At 42.4% G+C, this 24,801-nt stretch overlaps 1 protein-coding gene across 1 annotated transcript in view; it reads right to left on the reverse strand.

Moving 5' to 3' along the window:
- The window catches only part of LOC147708562 (ribosomal protein S6 kinase alpha-2), a 1,617,317-nt gene that overhangs the window by 632,198 nt on the left and 960,318 nt on the right, over nt 1-24,801 (reverse strand). The window contains exon 10 of the mRNA XM_086927240.1: nt 18,068-18,156. Within this exon, the coding sequence (XP_086783366.1) occupies nt 18,068-18,156 (89 nt within the window). The remainder of the gene's footprint in view (nt 1-18,067; nt 18,157-24,801) is intronic.

Genomic DNA, 24,801 nt, shown 5'->3' on the forward strand with positions numbered 1-24,801 from the left:
ATATATGCCAAAATTGGTCGAACCAAACAAGTACTCCACTTAATTGAAAAGGCCTCTCGTACCCAAGGTGAATACATGCTGCTAACCATCGACGCAGAAAAGGCCTTCGACAGAGTGCACTGGCAATATCTGGAGCAGGTCCCCATGCAAGCAGGCATCGGAGAGAAACTGCGCACTCTGATCCTTAATTGTTATCGGTTCCCCCGGCAATGGTCCGAGTCAAAGGCCACACATACTCTTGTTTTCTCATTGGTAGGGGTACCAGACAGGGGTCTCCTCTCTCACCCCTACTATTTGCACTTTACATGGAACCCCTCGCACTACGTGTTCAGCGCAACCCCCTCATTACCGGGATCAAGTTTGGTGGGGACATACACACTATAAGCTTGTACGCAGATGACATCGTATTATCCCTCTCGAATCCGATCCCCGCGTTACGATCTCTCTTTATTAAATTACATAACTTTGCGCAAGTCTCTGGATTTAAAATCAACATGGAAAATCAATAGCACTCAATCTCTCTTTATCTTCACACACCTTAACCCACCTCCAAGAAGAGCACCCCATACAATGGTCTTCCTCCTCAGTCCCTTATTTGTGACTTCAACTGGCGCCCTCCATACAGGCCACAGCTGAAATTAACTATTCCATACTCCGCTTGCATAAATGCAAAGAGCTGGGGCCAGTGGAAACATCACACTCTCTCTTGGCTCGGTAAAATCGCGGCCACCAAGATGGCCACCCTCCCCCAGATCTTGTATTTATTTTAGACCATGCCTCTTCGCCCTCCTTCAGGCTGGATCCAACAGACCCAATCAGAGTTTGCTCAATTTTTTGGGCAGGGTCGCAAGCCCCGATTCAAACATGCGATAGCCATCCTCCCGCCAGAGGAAGGGGGGCTTGGGGTACCCGACCTTCAACTATATTTCTACGCCTCACAATTAAAATACTTGGTAGAATGGCACCATTTGGAATCGGAGAAACATTGGCTGTTTCAAGATCAGGCTATAGCGGCCATGCCCCTCCAAGGCATTCCCTTTCTTCGTAAAGCACACAGACTCCCTAATATTTATGCATCATTTATCACGAGCACAACAATGGAGGCCTGGGAGCGCACTAACACTGCCTATGACATTACCACCTTTCCCTCGTCCCTTTCCCCACTCTTTGATAACCCAGAATTTCAGCCAGGCATGCGTTTGGCGGCATTTCCCGCTTAGCGTCCCACTGCATGTCGATCCCGGGGCCATCTCTTTGACCTAGAAGGGATCATTCCATTCCCATGACTTAAAGCGGACTATACCCTTGCTGATTCGGAATGCCTGCCTTACCTACAACTTTGTCACTGGGCACTCCTACCGCATATCAAACCTGAGGCCCAACGCTTCCTGACCCCTACAAAAAATGGCTCATCACCCGCACTTCTGATAAAAAATAAACTCCAACCCTTATAAAATGTTATTGGCAACAAATACGCACACATACAATGCCAGTTGAGCACGGTGGGAACGAGACTTAGGCAGGACACTTAGCCACAAAGAATGGGAGGGTAGATTCCACAGGGCCCGACACTCCACATATCACATTGGACTCACTGAGACGATGACCAAAATAGCCACATATTGGTATTATACACCGGAACGCTGGCATCGTTTCAACCCAGACAAAGCGCCGACTGCTGGAGGGGCTGCGGGAAGGTGGGCACCCTGGTGCATCTCCTATGGGACTGCGATCCCATCCAACCATATTGGTCACAGGTGCTAGATGAATTAGACACTCACTTTGAGACACAGCTCCCGAGATTCCCCGCATATATCTTATTAGGTCTGCCTATGCCCTTAACATACCTGCTTAAATCTCGGAGGGTCTGACTGATTGGCACAAAGCGCAGCCACGCAGAATATCCTGGCTCATTGGCACACTTCTCAAGCCCCCACATTTTCTTGTTGGCTACAATGGCTGTGGCAGGTATTGGGTATGGAGAATTTAACTCTCACACTAGCAGGAAAAGGGTCTGATTTTCAAGAACTTTGGCAACCCTTTCTGACCCTCCTCATATTGGAGTTTTGCGGACTGACATGTCCGAGACACCTCAGGCTCCTTTGTCTCTGAGACACACAACCCCTGCATCATGATGCCCCGCAACTACACACGCGGCCACACAAATCTCCATATCATTCCTTCTTCCCCTTTTTCTCTTTTATCGGTGGACGAGGGGGGGGGGAGGGAATGTTGGGTTAAGGTCATTTTTTCCCAGTTCCCCCTTTCCCTTTTTCTTCTTCCCTTGGTAATGCTATTATTCAAGACAATTGTAGTCTGGGGTCGTGTTTATTATTGCTCAAAACTCAATAAAAGATTTAAACCATAAAAGAGGTGAATTTTCGATCTTTGAAAGCAGTTATTTTCTAACTTGTGCTTCAAACTTCACGTTTCGTAACCTAACTGGCTGATACGTGGGCGCTCTTTAACTATACATTGTAGAAATGTGAAACAGCAGAAAAACTGAATATCATATGCCAATAAACCCATAGAAATTCAATGAAAAATTGAACTAAAGGTAAACTATGCTTTAGACTTAATAGCTCTAAAACCCCACTGATAAAACTACATTTAAAATATTATTATGGCTCCAATGCAAAATTGAAAAACTGCCTGATATTTGCCCGTCACTGTAAGATCTGCCGTTCTCGTGACATTTCAAATTATATCATTGATGACTCTATGAATGGAGTCACATATGACATCAATAACGTCATCATCAATTACCTCACTGTATTCAGAGCTACTCTTTATATTTGTTTGCGTTGTCATTTTCTACAAGTAGCTTTACGGATTGAATTCTGACTGTTTCTCTGTGGCTAAGGGCACTGCCCCCATGTTCTGCTGCAAGTATAAATATTTACAATTAACACAGTTGCTCCATTGCAGTGCAAGGACACTTCACAGTTCCCGAATTAAAATGGAAGCACCCTCTAAGCAAACTCTCATAACTACTGGTCTATCAAATGGCAACCTTTTTTAAAGAGGCAGAGCTCCATAGTCTCTCACTGACACTTTCAACACCTGATGGCAAGTGACACGTCTAACAGGCAGCACTGACAGGGGCTGACTCACATCTTTGCTTCTCTCTGTGTAATTATTTTGTGTTGGTGGGGTGTCTCGAGGTAGGCTTTCGAGCTACAGTCACGCTCACTACTGATGATTGTGTTCAGATGGTGATACTACTGCACCCACTGCGTGACGCAAATAGGCTATAATAACAAAAGGACCAGCATGCATGTAGACTGGCTAAAGTGAATGAGAAAAGTGTAACAAGACAGAACCTTTTCTTTCTCTCCATTCGCTAAACAGCGCGTTTAAGGTCTATTCACTATCTGAATAAAGCTCCTTAAAAACTTTGCCAGCACTGAGCTTATCCGGCATGGAAATTTGTTTCTCAACCTTTGCACAGTACGACCATGACTCATTCAACTCTGTCAGCACAACTGGTACAGAACAAGGTGTTCATTTCCCGGGTTTGTTATCTCTTGCAGTCAGATGCCGCAGTACATGTCGGTGTATTACTCTTGTGAAACCGAGAGGATTTTCGCTCTTGTAGTGCAAAGAAGGAATACAGCATTCATTATTTTATTGCTTCAGGCCCTTTCAATATAATGCACAGTATTCTCGCAATAAATAGAAATATAATTTCATATGTTTATTTATGAGCTCACCTGCAGATTTCACTACAGCAGACTTTAATTCTCTGAAAGTTAGCACGTCATTTTCATGGCTTATTTTCTGCTAAGGGTGTTCAAACTCAAATGCCATCATATATTTATTATTGCCTCCATATATGTTTCTTAGTCATTAGACTGTCACAGAAGGGGAACCACTTTGCTGACAGCAAATTACTTCTATAAAACATATATAAAGGCTCACCCACAACTGATCTCGACAATTAACTTAATTTCTCCATTGTGAGTAAATGACATTTGGGGGGGGGCGGATGGGGGGGCATAATGCGGTCCCCTTTCAAAGTCCCATAGATATACCAGCCCAACTTTACGGTGCATATGTCTTGGTGGATATACGCAAGTTTTGATTTGAAGTAATTGCCCACACAAAACACATTTTTTGGCTCATGTTCAATGGAGCACTAATGACATGCTTTCATTCATCAACTTGAATTTCTTCAACTTAGTCAACACGTTTCTCAGTCAGGCAGATCATAAGAAGCTTGAAAGGTTATCATACACAACTATTGGGCCCCTGGAGCTAAAAACCATAACCTTTGTCAACAAGCAACATTTTGGTTACTTCTAGTGTACAGCCACTCCCCCGGCAACTCTTTGATTTTTACTGGCCTCTTCAGTTCTTTCAATTAAATGTCCATCACAGTTCGTATACAAACAGGGGCTCATGAAGTTTTCTCAGCAGTTTTCTTGATAAATACTTTGTGTATTATCTTCATAAAGCCTGTTGGACCCAAACAAATATTCCAGTCATATCAATGGTATAGTCAGTAATATTTCTCTCATAAATTTGCTGTCAAAGGACTTAGAGCCTGATTACCAGTTTGGCAGACAGTTACTCCATCACAGACCTGATGTACCCCAAATTACAATTCCATAGGACATAAAGGAATTGTAATATGGCGGACGGGATATCCGTCACATTTGTGATGGAGTAACCCTGTCTGCCAAACTCAGGCCCTTAGTGTGGTGCTAATACTAGCATGGAACTCAATCGATCATTTGCTCGTATAATCTCATTACTGTTCTATAAGACCCATTGATAAACCAAACATTACACATGGCCAAACACTGCAAAACACATCCATGGCTAACAATGGACATAACTATAACACTACCAACCAATAGGATATAATGTAAAATGAATTAAAATAATTCTAAATTAATAAAATATAAATGCATAATTTCAAGTAAAAAATATTAAATGTAATTAATGGGTATTTTTATTTTTTAATATCTTAACAACACACTTAAACTTATACTAGATGACAATATATTTTTGATTTAGCTTAAAAACATAATAATTAATCACATTTTACATGCCAAAAACGGAAACAAATGTAAGCAGAGTTGGTGTTTTTAAATTAAAAGTATTTTTTCAAAACATATTATTTAATCAATCACTGACTATATTTAAATTAATTTGCAAATAAAAACGTAATTTTAATACAGGTGGAAAGTTCAGTTCAGTTCAGTAAATCTTGATTTCGATGATTAAAAACCATCATAAAAATTCATTATACAAAATTCATCAATTACATTTCTGAACCTTAATACATTCAAAACAAATTTTATACAATTAAAACATGAGGAGTTCTGTACATCATTACTCAGCCTGTCGTATTTCTTAATTTTACAGCAACTTTTAAAAAGTGGAAAGTTAATAATAGTAATTTGACACTCATAAATTCAGTTGCCGAAGTTTCCACCCCCTCATTTGAGGGGTGTACTCAAGATCTGAAGTGTAAATCTCAAATTAGAAATAGTGAATAGCAAAAAAGTGGAGAGTTACACATATGTGGTTTAGTAGATCAACATGTGATGTGACTAGATCTACACATGCACATTTCTTTTTATGAACCGGATCCAAAATTGTAGAAAGTGCACTTAGACCATGGTTAATAGGAGATTAATTATGGACCACTACTGTTGTCAAACATTGTTATGCTTCTTATCTTAAAAAGAGGCAACTAAAGACATACATGTTGAAGAATCTGCTTTATCAACTTCACTTAAACCTCCTTATCTAAGCCAATCGTAGGATTATTACTCTACATGCTTCCCTGCTATTAACTTCAGTATGGAACTCAATTTGAGGTAAGTCAAATGTAAAGTTTATTTTAGAATATAGCTCACCAATTTATGATGAGAAGAACTCACACTTCCCTGATCTCATAATTTCCCTAAGATTAGCTGTATAACATCTAGCGCTCCTGCCCTCTACCTCTGCTCTTTGCCTCCAACTCCTAACTGACAAACATTCTTGGTACATGCCCCAGCATTCCAATAATGAAATTACAGCACTCCTCAGCTTTGACAGGCATTCACGCATTCTGAACAATATCAAACATACAAAGCAATGTAATAGTAACACCCTAAAGTAATGCAAGTTTCAATCAGTAAACACTTCTCTGATCTCATAATTTCTCTAAGATTTTAAAAAGCATCTGCTGGGAATAGGATACTATTTTTTGTCTTGGCAAGTGTTTCTACAACAAGCACAGTGCATCTCCTACCTTCTTTGTATCATAGTATTTCCAACATTCAGTGGGTATTTATATCTTCTCCCAGACAACACAGTCATTCTTCACTCTTGCACAACACCACATGGCAATCTTCTGAAAGAAATCGGAATATCAGGAAAATACTATGCTACCTCAATGCTGCTAAAGCTATAAACTCTTGGTATTTCACAAGAGTACTGTTTAATTTGTCATGTACCCTCTCTCAACTGGAGATCTCTGATTGGTAAAGGCCAATTTGATTTAATTAGACATGGTAGGGTTATCAGGAACCTAGGATCTGTTTCAATATAAGCCTGACAGAGGCCCTAGACAACTCTAAATTACTAGCTATACAGCAGCTACCTTTATTGAGGCTTCATAAGCATTACCTACATAACGTCTGATTCTCCTGCCTTGTGCCTCCAGCTCCCTACTGACAAGCATTCTTGGTAAATGCTGCAACATTTTAATAATGACATTGCAGCATTCCTCAGGTTTGTCAGGCTTTCATACATTCTGAACAATATCAGACATACAAAGCCCTGTAATAGTAACACCCTAAAGGAATGCAACTTCCTACCAGTAAACATGGCAAATATGACAGTCAATCTTATTTGGACTGACACTACCAAAATGGTGAGGCAAACCAGCATTGCATCTGCTATGCAAACACTGATAGTCAAAGATCTAAGTAGTTTTCCTTCTAGGCGATACACCAGTGGCTTGGTTAGCATGCATTTGAAGATAGATGCTCATGCAAACAATGCATTGCCCTCTGCCACTACTGGAAGAGAAAACTGTTTCCCAAGTGGTGTAAGGGTTTTAGCGGCCTCAACATTAGATCCGTTTTTATAAGTAGTCTAATTCTGGTTCTTGTGGGCTCATAGGGAGTTATAGAAGAGGTCATCCATCTTTCTTTATAGAGGAAACCACAGAATCCTCCAACCAAAATGGAAACACTCAGCACCACTACAGCACCAAGATATTTCAACTTATTGCTGGTGTCGATTTGTTGGAAATTGGATTACTGGTTGAGGGGGTGAAACTCTACTCAAGATGCAACTATCTTCTCTGTCAGGGTGAGACTCAAGCAAACCCCAAATTATCCTGTGCTTAACCCTCTTGTAGCCTGGCATGTTGCAGTCAGGCTTAACGTAGAAGCAATGTGAAAAGCATTTATGCAACACTTTAAACAGTAATAAAGTGAAACTGCAAGACAAGACACACCCCATACCAATTTAGAAACATAAAGAAGAATGTAATACATAAATTGACACCAAAATGATAAAAATCCAATCAATAGACCTGAAGATATAGAATTTCAAACTTCAGATATGTATAGCACCATAAAGCACCATGCACATTCACGTTATCTGGTCGTGCGAGACCAGATGAAAGTGGAGCGTGGGCCGTATATAGGGACCAGATTCGTCCAGAGGAAAGAGTTACAATTAAAGTACAATACAAAGAGTTCTGTTTGCAGTGGAAGGGGCCATGATGAGTTTGAAGATACTCACAGATGTTTGTTGATTTAGCTTGAAGAGCAGGCTGGACATCGCAGATGGTTGTTGCTGTAGTGCAACGATCCTGTCGGGCGTCGGGGATGATTGTTGCTGGAGCTTCACTTTGGCAGTCACTTTGTACTGATGATGCTGTAGCGTAAATTGCAGATCTAAAGTTGCTGGGTATTGCTGGCAGTCGTTGTATTATATTGTATGGCATATTTGTATAGCGCAAAACTGTCACCCAAACGGTATCCTGGCGCTTGACTTGACCAGCCATACGCGATGTTATGCTGCCTCAATCTTTACGCTATCCTGGGGAAGAGATGTGTTTTTAGTCCTTTTTTAAAGGAGGAGAGATCCTCCTTACTTCTCAGGGACAAGGGTAGATTATTCCACAGCTTAGCCACGGCAAATCTAAAAGAGCGTCCGCCCATCCGAGCCCTCGCAATTTTAGGGATTACCACCAAGCTGGCTAATGAAGATCGAAGGGATCTATTAGGAGTATACCAGGAAAACATTGCCTGCAGCAAGGACGGCCCCTGACCATGGAGGGCCCTAAAAACAAGACATAGTGCTTTAAAATCAATGCGCTGGGCAATTGGTAACCAATGAAGGTCCATAAGCGCCAAGGAAGAAGAGTCAAGACGCTGTCTAGAGAGAGCCAGCTTAGCAGCCATATTCTGCACTCGCTGCAATTTACCCACTAGGATAGCTGGCGCACCCAGAAGTAGCGCGTTGCAGTAGTCAAGCCTGCTTACGATGATACTACGCACTACCTCGGGCGGGCATTGGCCGGGAGGAAAGAAAGAATCTTCCGCAGTGTTCGAAGCAGCAACATACACGTGGCCACAGTTTTATTGACAAACGCGTCGAGTTGTAGATTAGATTCGAACAATACACCCAGATTCCGGGTTGAACCTGCCGCTACCCCAGTGCTCTGGGAGGAAGAAGGCAAGAAGTCTGGTGGCAAAGGCCGTGGGATGCGATCCATTGAACAGTGCAGTTTTGATCTATTAAATTGTAGTGTTGTGGTGTGAATAGTCGATTCACTGGAGCTTCCCGTTGGCAGGCAGTACAGCGTGCAAGATCTTGGAGCAAACTAACCTATGTGTGTTTGTGAAGAGCCCAAAATTTCAGGATTTCTCTTTTCGTGAGGTGAGAGCTCAGCTGATACCACACCAAGGGTCCAGGCACCTCTTGGGGATCAGAAACTCACTCCAATAGAGGCCAGCAGGGCTTAGGCAGGTCCAGTTGCATGGTCCAGGCAGCAGGCCAGCTGTGAAGTTGCTGGGAACATCTGGAGCCTGTTATGCCCTTGTAACTCAGAACAGGAGGTCAGTCAGATGGCCTTTGGAGTCACTTCAGCCTGGGATAAAAGGTGCAGGTCCAGTATGCCTCCTCAGCAGGTAGGACAGCAGGCAGCAGAGTAGTAGGAAGGCAGAGTGGCATTCTTCTGACAACAACACAGAACAGCTGTCCTTCTTCTGTAGTATTCACAGGACCAGGAGTGTACTGAAGAGTTGGGTCTGGGGGTCCACTATTTATACCTGGTGCCCTATTTGAAGTAGGAGAAGTTTATAAAGAATATTCTTTGAAGTCCTTGAGGTTTCCTGCCTCCCCTGTCCTTGCTTGCAGATGGCAGCATGAACAATGCAGTGGTGACAAGACCTTTGTCTGAAAGCAGGGCACAGACTATTCAATTAAATGTGGGCTCTGCCCAGCTCCAACCCCCATCCTGCCAAATGATGGCCCATTCAGACACACCGAATCCCTATATTTTGTGGCTGTCTGGGAGAAATAGCCAAAGTCCAATAGCCAACTACATCCAGTCATGTGACCCAGGAACAGGCTGCTGACACCAAATAGTTAAATTAAGAAAAATCTCAACTTTCAAAACGTAACATTTTCAAAACTGTAATTTAAAATCTGACTTTACCATTAAAGAGGATTTTTGATTACAATTTCTCCCACACCAAATGTGACATGCTTACCTGTTCCCAATCAAAAGTTAACACTTATCAGATGTAATAAGGCAACCCAATAATATCCTATGGAAGAGGTAGACCATACTTAAAAGTACATGTTCAACATTTTCAAATACTCTGCACCCTGCCCTCTGAGCTGTTTAGGGTTACGCTAGGGGTGAGATATTTATTAAAAAGGAAGGTTTGGGCATGGCAGAAGGTTTACTTCGATCGGTTGAAATGGCAGATAAAAGCTGCACACACAGGCTGCAATGTCAGGCCAGAGACATGTATAAAAGACAGCATAAGTGCATTGCATGGCTTGTACTCCATTGGTAAAACTGTGCGTTTGTTGGACTATATAAATGTAAGGTTTGTGCCAGACTGATTCCGTGCACACCCTGAGGATATCTAGGATTGTAGTCCTTCTAGCCCACAATGTACATGCTGCACCCTAACCTCACAGGGTGACAAATGTATGTGCAACTTCAGAACATGACAACCCTAATCCTCCAAAGAAATTGTGGTATCAGATCTAGAACCTTTACGTTTGGACTCTCCTGCATACCCAAAAAACACAAGAAATGCTCAGCAAGGTGTTTCAATATTTATTGAAACAAGGGGATTCCTGTGTAAAATACATATGCTGCAACAATTAGTAGAATGAAACAGATGAACATAATTATCATTATGAGAACAGGGAAAAGGATTAGCAATTTCACCATTGTGCTGAGACAGTAAATATATGCAAGCACATATATGTGCTGTGTATAGGGTACTCCTACTTAGCGCTTGCCTAACCTAGTCTTGCCTATGATGGGTGATCTGCCAAATCCCTGCCGGGTCGTCTAACTCCCCATTGCCTGCTGGTAAGTATCATCAGCCTGTCCGTCTTGCTGTAGAGCTGGACATCCCTCGTGTCGGTAAACAGGAATCAGCTGAGCTGTAATCTCTGCATGCAGTGACCTCGCCTTGTCCGCTGAGTGCTCCTCTCCCTATACAAGGAAGTGGTTCCATTTATATCATAAACAGTAACCATGTGGACATGTTGCAACCCCAATTTTTTATTCTAGTTGGATAATGTCGCCCCCTTACAGTTCATAACAATAGCAGCATTTGCGCAGTGAACTTTATCTCTTGTGCTGAATGTTCAAGGTGTCATGATAGAGTGCCTACAAAGTGGAAATGTAAGCAATGCATTAAAGAGAATGTTATCCTGCATTGTCATGCATGCAAATGTATATCAGAAGTCATCATGTTTAAAGAGAAGGCAACTTAAGAAACATGAGCATGTACAAGATGATGGTGCTTACTGGGCCTATCTTAACCATGTGACAAGTGGAGGGTGAAATCAGGGCTGTAGGCCCACTACTAAGATTTAATTTACAGGACCTGGGTACATATAATACCACTTTACTAGGGACGAACAAGTAAATTAAATGAAACAATTGGGTGTAAGCTAATTTCTCCTTGTTTGGAGGATGGTGCACTAGCATTTTAGCACTGATTGAGAGTGGTAGATTGCACTGAGTTCTAAAAACCAACCCACAATAGTTCAGAAAAAAAGGAGGTGAAGGCAAAATGTTTGGAGGTGACCTTGCAAAAAAGGCCAAATCTAACAGATTGCTATGCAGAAATGGTCTATAAAGTCAGTAAATTTTTGTATTATCCTTGATCCACCACCCAGCAGATTGCCAATACCATTGAATCTTTTATATTGTCCAGGAAAAGACAAGCCATGAGGCCCCTAACTCCGTCTCTGGCACAATACAGCAATACAGCGTTATTGGGATCCAAAGTATAAAAACTCTGAAATTCTCTATGTCCAACCAGCTCTGCTCCACTACAGCTATTACTCACTGCTTCGGACACTTAACAGAGCATTCGGTGGGGAAGCTAGCCTTCAGAATGACATATTTTAAATAGCTAGTGGAACCTTGTTCAGCAGATTGCTGAAGTGATTACTCCAGCAGCTGACAAATCAATCAAAACACTTCCCCCTTTATTAAAAGCATGTTATTGTCAAATATTTATTTAAATGTTGTGATTACAAATAACAATTCTGTGGTTATTCATAAAAATAAGACTTTTCTTCAGTCAATATTACAGAATTACAATATCTTCAAATACAATCTTACAGATCAGATTTGTAGAACAAATATTACAACTCCCATAGCCTTACAATTCATCACAACCATTTGTACATGTCTTCTTTTCATTTACAAATTATGATAGTAAAAGACCTTTGATTCAGCTTTTCATTGGAGCAATGGTTCTACTCCATATTCTTCACAACACATCTTACATATAAATGTTATAACTAAAAAATCTAGTGAACAAAATGTTAAGAAAAACAATAGGAATATAATGTCAATATATAGTGAATATATATTCCTAAAATAAGTACCCACAATAGCTTGTTTGTCTTCTTTACATCAAGTCTCTCATCCTTCAAAAATACATACTTGTAAACTGAGACCTCTTGCCATTAGATGCCTCATTCATATTGACCCACTGCTCGATTTTCTTGTATTACCATTACAGGGAGAACATATCAGTATGAGAGGGCTGTCCTTCATTGTTAAGCATTCACATATCTTACTCATTAGTCTAAGCTCTTTGAGTTTAATTAAGCAAAAAGGAGGATCCTTTTCTTATTCAATAATGCCAATATCTGACTCCCTATTTCTATGTATATATATATAATAAACTTCAGTGTGTAAAACGTTTTTAATACCACAGTTGTAAATTATTGTGCGCAAATAGTGATAAATACCCCATAATTTATCATCAGACTCAGCTAATCACCTGCTACCCATCTGCTTATGAGTGGTTGGTTCTCTTTTAGGCTTAATAAAACCACCAACTCCACGGGTAAATCTCCACAGCATAAATTGTTTGATCACTTCGTTTTATTAAATTACTTCAACTAGGGAGCAGAAACAACATTATTACCACCTCCTATGAGTTTTTTTTCCAACACACAAAACCAGTGTAATTCAGCAGAATCCTTGTGGATACATATATGGCCCAATAAGTCTGAATGAGGGTTATGCTGAATTGCATAGTTTTTGCTCATTGGAGTCTACATGATGCCTCGTAAGTGGGGATTTGTTTCACAATGAGATTGTCCTACTCCCCCCCACCACCCCTGTGACTTGCATCTTCCTCCCCACTGAAGCTGTGATATCTGCTCATCATGGAGCATGGAGCTGGAAGACCCTTTGAGACCTGTGTCAGCGCAGCTTCCAAACTCCTCTGTTAGCATGGGTCTGCAAATACATGGAGTGTGGCAGTTAGAGCAGGGGAACCAAGTACTTCCCCCATGACATCACAGCAGTGGGATTTAACTTTCCTGCTCCACTGTTGTTACATAATAGCAGTGAGTAACAGGATTGTGGGGCAGTTAGTCACGCTAATTTCTTCCAATGGAAGCCTCACATATTGCATTACAAATAGGTGCCTGTGAATAACAGGGATGTTTTTAACTAAGGGTTTTGAGTGACATCAGGTAGACAACTAAAAGTTTAGCTAACTATATTTTTATGTTATATGCCCCAATCCCATAAATCATCCTCCTGTTTCCAAAATAGAAGGAAGGTCAGAGGATTAATTGGCGAGCCATACATAATAATGGCCTACCTTCAAATGCCTCCCACCTTCATAGTTTAAAAAATATATATTTTTTTTATTGATGTTTTTAGGGACATACAACAGCATATACAACATTGTTCACACCAGATATTACAAATAAGCGAAGACATGGTTGGTCAAGAAAGGCAAGCACAACACATTGTGGTCAATATAAAATCATCAAACTAAATTTGCAAACTCTGCTCCAGCCTGGAGCCAAATGGTTCAGGGGAGCCCAGGAGGTGTAATATACACTATGTTTCAGGTGCTTCATCCACTAAGTCTACATCATAGTATTCCATCCATGGGGCCCTATTTTACGGAATTTCCCTGGGTACCCTTGCACCCTGTATGTGACCTTAACCGCTGCCATATAAAGATCCATTGACTTTATTTATTCTTCAAGGTTTGCCAATTCCGGTGCCCCCATCTCCCGGCCACTTCCCTTTTAGCTACAATCAAGCCTAGGTTGGCAAAGAGGAGTGTGGACCTTGGAAGGTCTATGCCAATTGGCACACCCAAAAATCTGTGTTTGGAATCTGCTGGTACAGTGTCTTTCAGTATTTTACCATGTTCTCCTAGTATGTCCCGCCAGTATTCTTATATACGAGAACATTCCCACTGGGTATGGATGAACGATCCCCATTTGGTTTTACAGCGGACACAATGCGGGGAGTCCACCCTACCCATTCCGTGTAGATGGGCCCTGTCGTAGTATACCCAATGAAGGGTCTTATATAGTATCAGTTGCACCCTGGACTTGATTGCAGGTTCTCTGGGAAGCATAAGGTCTGCATTCCAGTCTGTATCATCCAAGTCTCCTACCTTGCTTACTCATCTATCTTGCAGGTTCTGTAGGGTGTCAAGCACATTGTTGTTAATTGTTTTATAAATCCAGGAGATGGCCTTATCTTCCAGTTTACCCTGGAGCGGTCACCCTCTAGTCTTTCCGCTCTCCAAGCATGTCTTAACTGCTTGTATTGAAAATATTGCATCCTATGTAATTGGTACTACCCCTGCTGTTGGGCAAACGAGATCAGGGTCCCTTCCATCTGGAAGTCTCCAACCCTGGATATACCTATTGTATCCCATGCAGTATAGCCCTTTAACTTACCTATTTCCTTCAAGGGTGACCCCACCCAGAGCGGAGTCTCCTGGGTACTTTTTTGTCCCATTCTATATATATATATCCCTATTTGCCTCCAAGCCTCTATCATAATCTGTGTGGCAGGTAGTGGGTCCAAGATCCCCGCTCTCCATAGAGGTAATGCAAATAGGAGCGGGTTTGAAATTGTGTTTGCTAAAGTGCATATGTAGTGTGGTCTCCTGGTGCATAACAACAGTCATTAATCCACACCAAGTGGGCCACCCAGTAGTAGGCTCATGCATATGGATGGCAATTTCTCCTTTATAGTGATTTCTCTGAAGTGTTTGCAGAGGTAGCCTTGGGTGCCACCATTTCATAGTAATAGTCCTTTCCGGACTTCAGCATCTATTTTAGAAAGTATTTAATCAGGTACACTGTGATAGGTGATTTGCGGGGAGTATAGTAGCTTGGGCAGAGTAATCATTTTATACATGGCAGCCCTCCCCAACAGCTTGTGGAAATCTGCCAGTACTCTAGAGATATTGCAAATTCTGGCTATTTTCTATATTTTGTGTTACATATATGCGCCGATGCTGAAAACCATTGTGAACTTGATGGAGACAATGTGGAAGCATGAGGTCCCAATAGTCATCCCCAGTCAGGTACAAACAGGATTTGTCCCAGTTGATCGTGTGCCCATATGTGCTCTGTAGCTATCAAATACCCGAAATATTTCCAGTAGTGATTCCGTGGTGCACTTAAGATATAGTAGGATGTCGTCTGTGTATAGCTATATGCTTGTCGTCAGTCTCCCCATCTTCCTATGGAAGCCAGTGATACCAAGATGAGTCTGAATTCTACAGGCTAGTGGTTCCAGCAACAGGGCAAATAGGAACAGGGATGGGGGCATCCCTGCCTTGTCTCTCTTTCTTTGGAGAAGTCTGACAATGTCAATCCATTCACTCTCACATTCGCCATTGGGTCTCAGAATAGCAGATTTACAAAAGTTTTGAACCGGGATCCAAATTTAGACCTCCATCATATAGGGCCAATGTAAAACATTAAATGTTTTTTCAGCATTCAGGGGAAAGGAATATATGCGGGTCTGCTCTTATCTTAACTGTCTCTATCCAGTGGTAGAGCTGACGGAGGTTATGTCTTGTCAACCTTTTGAGCATGAAGCCAGACTGGTCCCCATGAATCAGTGGGGAGATAACTTGCACCACCTGTGTGGCTAGTATTGTTGCTAAAATCTCTGCCTCACTATTTAGGAGCGATATCGGGTGAAACGAGCTGCATTTACTGGCGGGTACCCGAGTTTATGGATTCAAACTATTGTGGCACATCTGAGATCTAGTGGCAGGTGCCCCTCTTCCCTAGCCACCTCATACATCTTTAGAAAGTGAGGGCCAACAAGTCCAGCATTTCTCTTAAAGAACTCAGCCAGTAGCCCATTCAGTCCCGGTGTTTTCCTGGCTTTCATTCTGCCCATTGCTCCCTGGATCTCAGCCAGTGTAATGTCTTCCTCTAACAATGCTTAATCTTCAACTGTCAGGGTTGGGATGCAAATTTTGTTCAGGTACGCGCGTATTTGGGTGACATCTAGAATAACGAGTAGTACTGGGCAAATTCTCGAGCTATACCCTGGGTCTTGTGGAAGGATTCACCCTGGTCACCTATTATTTCATGTACCCATCTTTCCTCTCTCACTTTCCTGCCCAACCAGGCCAGCAGTTGCCTACCTCATCATACATGTCATAAAGACACTGTTGTGTTGCTAAGATCTGTTCCTTAACCTCATCACTAGCTAGACCCTGATACTCCTTGTGGAGTATTGCTGCTTTGCGTTGGTTGGTGGGATCTACCATCTTCTCTGTGGTGGCCTTCAGTTCAAGAAGGCAGTGTTTTTGAGTCTGTCTCTTTTTTTGTGGGCTAGGATGTTTTGTGCTCTATCCCATAATACTGTCTTGTAGGCCTCCTAGACCGCAACAGCTGAGCACATTGAGCTTTTATTTTCCATGAAGAATAACTCTGAGTCCACTCGAAGTTCACAGGCAACTGTCTTGTCTCGCAGGTCATAGGCATTTAGTCGCCCCACTACCATATTGCCTTGTGCACAGCATAACTCAGAGAGGCGAGTGGTCTGGAATGCCTCTCTCCAAGGATTGTGCTTTGCTCACTGAATGGTCTGCTCTAACAGTAGCGAGTAAGTAGTCCAGCCTGAAGAATACGTTATGAGTGCCCGAGCGATAAGAATATTCCTTTGCTTCTGGGTGTGTGTGGTGCCAGAAGTCCACCAATCCAAAGGTATCCACAAACAGGACCAAGGGCGTCTCCCTTGCAACTGCCCCAGCAGGCCCAGAGCGGTCAAGGGAAGGGTCAAGAACGTCATTGAGGTCACCTCCCACAACATGTAGAGATGAGTTTGCCACATCCCGTCACCCTGTCTATAGTACATTTTTGGAGTGGGGGTGGGGGGGGCGTACAGTGTGATAAGGCTGATAGTCCTACGCCCCCATTGGCCCTGTACTGTGACATATGTTCCATTCCGGTCCATCCATGATTTTCTATGTGGAAAGTACTGGTGTTGGAATAGTAATTTAAATGTTTTAAATTTGCGCCCCCCCAACGCAAGTCGTTGTAACGACTTGCGTTGTTACAACCGCGTTGTAATGGTAGGCCGTTGTAACGCGCGCGTTGTAACGACATATATCCATGTTCTCCTAGCCAGTATGGCTATAAACCGTGCACCTGAGGTGAAACCTGAATGTGCCAGTGCGACAAAGGCTCCCCTACCCAGGAAGGATCAGTTGGTACCCATCAAGTGGGTTTCCTGGAGGAACACCACATCCAGTTTCAGTTTCCTAAGGTGGGCAGCCACCAGACCACACCTGATTTCGCTACTCAAGCCATTAACGTTCCAGTTAAGAACAGAATAGAAAGAGTTATCCTGACCTCTTGGCCCTCCCATTTGTACTTGTCAGCTGAGTTTGTAACCCATGCTCCATTGAAAGTGTTTCTGTATATCACTCACATGTCTGCCGTGTGTCTACACTTTGTCTCCAACAAAAACACTTTAATAGCACCACCCACCTTCCCACAACCCCCTCCAACACAGCCTGCCTCCCCCAGTGACAACTGGACAACTCCGGTGCAGGTCGGGACTGAGGGGCTGAAGCCCACCCTTCTCCTAACCCATACACCCACCCACCTTTACAGTCTTCAACATGTACACCCCTCCCAATTCAAATGTAAATACATAGCCTCCTCCCACCCTCCGTCACCAACCGCATTAAAAACCCCGAAAATAGTCCTCGTCTCCAAACCAAAGATAACTAACCTTCAACCACCTACTCAATCACTGTCTGCATGATACTGTGATTGTTTATTAATGGTTTTTATAATGGTCCTATAACTGGCAGACCTGCTATTGAAGAGAATTGCTCATGTCCCATTCCTTGCCCATTCTGAAGATACAGCATTGAAAAGAAACCTCTGACTGGGCATCATGTAAAGAAATTCCATTGCAAACCTAAACTGCAGATAATTCAGTTTTGATTTTGAAGAGAAAAAAATTGACAACAAAGCATGCGAAACGCCATCACAAATGCAGTCCAAATATACATCAGCACATCCATACCTAGCCTGTTGGAGGGGTTCCGCTTAAATAAGGCTCGCAGTAAACTCTGAGCTTCCCCGCTCAAAAACTGTGGCATGCCCAGCTTGGCTCTGAAATTAATAAAAGAAACATATTTTAGACGGCATATTGCTAGATAAAATAAATGTCACAGTTATTCAAAGATGTGAAATTCAGCAAATAAATAATGCGTGACTCATAAGGTTATCAGCTGCCAAATACAAAGATGGTGATCGCACATAATGGTTAGACTCCTGAGGCAGAAAGAGTGCATTGGAGCTAAGTGTGAGCAGCAAGACTGTGTTGTATAAAAATACCTAAGAAATGTTGTTATACTCTGTGGGGGCCTCTTGAATTAATATTAAATAGTTGTTATAGATGCAAAATGTAATCCAGAGCATAAAGAGGAGTGTTTGCTGCGCTCCAATGACTGTGGTAGGGCCTGCACTATACATATTTAGAAAATAAAGAATTATAAAAAAAATAGGTGCCTCAGGAAAAAGGCTAATCCAGTCACGAAAGAACACAAAAGCATGCCACATTTGAACCCAAACACCTTGGGCCCCATTCACAAAAGTAATCTGAGGCAAAATCCAAAATTTACGACTTTAAATTAGTTTTTTGTCTCAGTTAAACTTAAGTTTTGGTCTTCGCTTGAATGTAAGACAAACTCAAGTTTAACTGAGACAAAATCCTAGTCATAAAGTTAGGATTTTGTCTCAGTTAAAATTAAGTTTGTCTTAAGTTTAACTTAAGACCAACATTTAAGATTAACTGAGACAGAATCCTAACTGTAATACTCCTAAATGCCTTCTGGGATACCGAAAGTCGTATAGTTAGGATTTTGTCACAGATTACTTTTGTGAATCGGGCCCCTTCTGTCTGACCATGTTCATTTTGACCATCCCCATATTGGCATTGCCCTCACTGTTTCAGGACCTGATTTAACACAATTGTGCATATGGAGGATGACCATACAAAAAAACGTATAATAATTCTGCATGTCACAACCATTAACATAGATACAAAAATTGCTGCCACCTAAATGTGGCCATAATGTGCTTGCAATAATTTTAATTTAAACATTTTTATTTTACTGATGCTTCTGTTTTATTAATAACTAGCACCCCGTCCCGACGTTGTCCGGGTATGAATTGCTGCCGGCCAGTAGTATATTGTTTTGTAGGATTTTGTTTTGATAGCATTTCTTATCTGTGACAGGCCTGTGAAACCCTCTGATTCACAGTGCACTGCTGATGCACTTAAGAGTGCGCGTTCAGTAGTGTGTGAACTCGAGTTTCCCTACTTTATTTTTCCATGCGATATTATTTAGCTCAAACTCAACAACATGGCATGCGCACAATTTACATTACAGAAGAACACATTCATTTGTGGTAGGCACGAGGAGACAAAGCGATTTGCCTGGCATCACAGGATGTTGAGCTGATGCGAGATTCGAACGTAGCTCCCCAGCTCTAAAGTTCGCAATTCTAGAGGTGTGTCTAAAAGTGTTTGTCGGTGCGGGCCATCAATGAGAGAGACCTGTGCATTTTTCAAATCGGTGGTGAAAAAATATGAGTATGTTGCTGGAGATGTGGGCCGCCGTGCCACCAATGTACTTACTGGGGGAGGGTAAACACCTATTATTCCGCAACTTTCTTTTCGCACACCATCACTCCGCAAACTTTCATTACGAAAGTACCATGACTCCGCAATGCCATCATAACGCATGGCATTACATTTTATATGCTTTTGCCACGCATACATTTACAACGAAATTCGTTGTAAATGCATGAATGGTAAAAGCATGTTTTTTTAAATGTTTGGATAAGGTTAGTATTGGGTATAGGGGTATATGTTTTGGGGTACTGAGGTATATGTTTTGGGGTGTTTGGGTCTTTTAAGAGTTCAGATATAGTTTTGGGTTATGGGGTACAGGGGTAATTTTAGGGTTTAGGGATAGGTATGGGATTTGGGGTACAGGGGCATTTTTAGGGTTCAGGGCTAGGTTTAGGTATAGGGGTATTTTTAGGGTTCAGGGGTAGGTTTTGGTTTGGGGGTACAGGGGTATTTTAAGGGTTCAGGGCTAAGTTTGGGTTTTGGGGTACAGGGGTATTTTTAGCGTTCAGGGCTAGATTTGGGTTTTGGGGTACAGGGGTATTTTAGGGTTCAGGGGTAGGTTTGGGTTTCGGGGTACAGGGTTATTTTTAGGGTTCAGGGCCAGGTTTGGGTTTTGTTGCACAGGGGTATTTTTTGGGTTCAGGGCTAGGTTTGGGTTTTGGGGTACAGGGGCATTTATAGGGTTCAGGGGTAGGTTTGGGTTTTGGGGTACAGGGGTATTTTTAGGGTTTAGGGATAGGTTTGGGTTTTGGGGTACAGGGTATATTTATAGGGTTAAGATGGGTTAGTGTTTAAGGGTGTTGGGGTATTTTAAGGAGTAAGGGTGGGTTATGATTATGGGGTGCAGGGGAATTTAAAGGGAGCAGGGTGGACACCCGGAGCTGGAATGTACAGAACCTGGGAAGAAAAAACAATGAAGTATTGGGTACATCACACTTTTTTTTCCGTAATCCCGTGCCCCGCACACGCCCCCAGCACACAATATGAGACATGGCATGAAGGGTGGAACGTACCACACGCCCCCAGTGTTTGTCACGCCCCCAGCACACTCCCACAGCACAACGCAGACACGCCCACAAGGGACTACTTTGCTGGCACGGTTCTTTTACCTTTTAAATGTATATGGTGGGTGTCTGCATAGCCTATGTACTTCTGCTGCAACTGCCCTTTCCAATGCTGTATTGGGTGTTGAGATTGGTGCTGTGGTTCCTGAGATTACCCACCTCAAAGGTTTGGGCTCTCTCTTTATTATATTAGTATATATGTCTTGAATAACAAACCTTTCAGTTGTGGCCTGTATTTTAATATTTAATTGGTGAAGCAGACAAAAGTAGATATTGCAGCCAGATACAATGTTACAATGTCACTTACACACTTTGCAACAGCCACTTTAACTAGCATTAGCAAAGCAAGTCGGTTTTGCTTGTCAGCGTTCAGCGATTGACGTGTGAGTCTTTGCGAATGACTGACTGGCCTTGTTAAATGTATAGAAATAATTGTTCAGTATATTTTCACGATGGCTACTGCACAGTGTAGTGCAACAATGCACCGTTTCATTGAAAGTATAGAAAACAAATATTTAAATGCAAGCATTGACAAAGCCAGTAGGGCTCGCCCATTCAAGAGCTATTGGCTTTGCAAATATGTTTTGCCATATTGTATATCAGTGTGGCTTCTGTTTAGCATGGCTAAAAGTTAGTGGTGTAAAGGAGAGTGGCTTGGAGTGTCATAAAGGGGAGTGCCATAGAGTGGAGTGTCATGGAGTAATGTTGGTAGGGAATAGGGTTGAGTGGTGTGAAGTGTGTAGTCTTGGAGAGCAGAGTACAGTGGTGTGGTGGAGAGTGTATTGGCGTTCTGTGGAGTGCAGTGGTGTAGAAAGCAATGGCGTAGAGCATAGTGATGAAGAATAGAACAGAATGCTGTTGAGTGCAGTTTTGTAGAGTGCAAAGGTGAAGTGTGGTGTGGTGTGCAGTGGAGTAGATTAATACAGAGTAAAGAATAGTTGTCGTAGAGTGCACTGACGGACAGTACAGTTGTTTATAGTAGGGTTTTGTAGAGCAGAATGGTGCAAATTAAAGTAGACTGGAGCTGTGTAGAGTAGATTGTCTCAGAGTAGTGTGGCATAGAGTGACGCAGGGAAGAGTAGAGTGGTGCAAGGGAGAGCACAATGGAATACAGTAGTTGGATAGAGTGCAGTGGCATAGAGTGTAGTATGGCAGGAAAGAGTGGCAGAGAGTGCAGTGGCCTAGACTGGAGTGGTATGGAGGGCAGTGGCGAATAGTGCACTGGTGGTATAGAGTGGAGTGGAGTGCATTGGTTAGAGTAGAGTGTTGTAGTATAGAGAGACACGTGGGGTAGAGTGCAGTCGCATAGAGTGCAGTGGCATAGAGTGGACTGGCAGAGAGTTCAGTGGCGGAGAGTGCAGTGTTGCAAAGTAGAGTTTACTAGAGTTCAGTGTTGTAGAGTGGTGCAGAGTAGAGTGACATAGAAAACAGTCGAGCAGAGTAGAATATAGTGGCGTAGACTGGAGTGCAGTGATGTAGAGTGCAATGGTGTAGAGGGGCGTGGAGAGCAGCAGCAAGGTGTTGCAGAGTAGAGTATATCTTGTAGAGTGCAGTGGTGCAAAGTAGATTGGCACAGATTGTATTGATTTTGAGTCAAGTAGTGTAGAGTTCATCTGCATGGAGAGAAGTGGCACAGAGAGCATGGTAAAGTGCAGTGGTGTTCAGTGCATTTGTGCAGAGTAAATTAAAGTGACATAGAGTGGATTGCCACAGAGTACACTGATGCAGATTGGAGTAGTAAAGTAGAGTTCTATGGCATAGAGTGTAGTATCATAGAGTGAAGTGTTGCAGAGTAGAGTGACATAAAGTGGAGTGGCGTAGAGTGGAGTGGTGCAAAAGAGAGTGGAGAGGCTTAGACTGGAGTGATTTAGAGTGCAGTGGTCCATAGTAGAGTGAGATGGAGTGCATTGGCATAGAGTAGAGTGGTGCAGACTAGCATAGAGAGGCATAGAGTGAATTGGTGCAGATTAGAGTGCAGTGACACATTGTGAAGTGGCTCAGTATGGAGTGGTGTAGAATAGAGTGCAGTGTCATGGAGCTGGGAAAAGTGGAGTATGCATGATGTGGTAGCACACTGCCATTACACACAACACATCTTCAATTGAAATTACCATTACATTTGCACTGGCACAGAGTTTTATTGTTAAAAGTATACAGTGTACAAACAATAGTGTGTATAAATGTCACCACATATTCAGGAAGGGCGATATAAAAGAGCAGGGGATGCCCAAAAAAGTGGAATTCAATCTGGGGGAAATAGAACAACCACAATGGGTGAATCTGCACTAGCCCAACAGAAGTGTCAATGGGGAAAAGGAGACTAAGACGAGAACCCGGCTCTCCGCTCAAGGATGAAAGGAGATCAGATTAGAACTCTGTAATCATTTATTATCGGTTGTGAGTTGAGGTTAGTATTGTCTGGACAAAAATTGTCATTGGTTGCCTACTAGATAACGTGTAACCCATAATAAAAAAGATGCAATTAAAAGAAAATGTCATCACATATTATATTGATTTGTTTTGATCGTATTCAAATATATGTTTTCACCACACTTCAGAGTTAGCAAAAAATGTGCTTCCCTCATTCTGATATATTCTGAAATATCCTCACATTTCATTTACAGACATTCAAATGTTTGTGTGTGCTAGAAAAAGATACATTATACAGCTTTCTGTCCAGCACACCACCAGCAGCCAGAATGTTTGTCACATGAATACTCTAATTTTGAAGTCAGAGAAAGCAAAGTAATCACCAAGTTCTATCGTAAGACAAAGCCTCACATTTGACCTCTGTCTTTGAATGCACAGTAAATGTGACAGAATAAGAACAAGATTTAAAGGACTATTTATGGAAATCAAGCACTGGTGGAAGGATACCATAAATAGGGTATCGCCCACGGAAAGAAAAACCTCAAGCTGGACTGCCTAAAACAAATAAAACCAACATATAGAAAGCAAGCAAACATTAGTTACAAAACACAAAGCCAATGGTAAGCAAAGGCAGAATGCATTCCCATGGAAGCTTTCTGAATGTCCCAAGATGTTGTCAGCAAACCAGAAAACCCTGCCTCAGGGAGGTACAGACTTTGCAACTCTTCATGTTTGAGACTTGAAGTGTCTGATGTGACCCATACCAACAGGTATGACGATGCTGTGCTCGGATTGCCTGGCATGGACGCTGATCAACGTGTACCTGTTGGGGCGCCTCCTCCCACCAAGAGGCTCCCCTGTGTTACTCCCCATTCAGCAGTTGTTCACCTTTTTGCCCCTCATCGTGGAGGGCCTAGTTCCCTCCCTACACCTGGTCCCTCCTGAAGACATCTTGATGCCAGGAAGTAACAAGAGAGATTGACTAGGTTGAAGGAACACTTCTGAGACAATCTGTAGTAGGTCAAGAGCAAGAGACTGTGTGGCTCCATTGTGTTTTGAGACGTATGCGTGAACCCTCTAAGTGGCTGCTAACCTCCCCTTGTTTACGTCTACCTCATAATTAAAACTTGCAACATACCCTCACCTGCTTGATGAGAACACAGACTAAGTTTTATAAAGGAAATACAAATACGTTTCATAAAGCGCTTGATTGCCCGAGGGCGTCTTGGTACACAGAGGGATTAAAAAAAGAAGCGAGCAGACCTAAATGTGGAGCTATAAGTTTAAAAGTTTTTAGAGGTTTTAAGATTCTTTCCGAAGAAGGACAAGGAGGGACATATGTTTAAGTGGAGAGGTAAAGCATTCCAACGTTTGGTTCTTCCTTGAATAAAACTTCTCCCCCTCCCCAGCAGATTTGATTACATTTGAGAACAGTATAATTGAAGGCCCTCAACCTGAAGAAACTTCACTAGTTCTTCATCCACAAGACATGGCAATTCAAGATTCTGACTCACGCCTACACAGCCCTGCACAACAAGGCCCAGCAGACATCAACCTGAGCTTCCACCAACCCTCCAGACTCCTACAATCTGCTTTGTTCACACACCCCAAATCCACAAAAGCAACAGTGGAGGACCCTCCTTTCCCTACCTTGCTGCAAAGTTCTGCAAAAGCTTCCCTCTC

This window comes from Lissotriton vulgaris, chromosome 6, assembly GCF_964263255.1.
Source record: "Lissotriton vulgaris chromosome 6, aLisVul1.2, whole genome shotgun sequence".
Lineage (NCBI taxonomy): Eukaryota > Metazoa > Chordata > Amphibia > Caudata > Salamandridae > Lissotriton > Lissotriton vulgaris.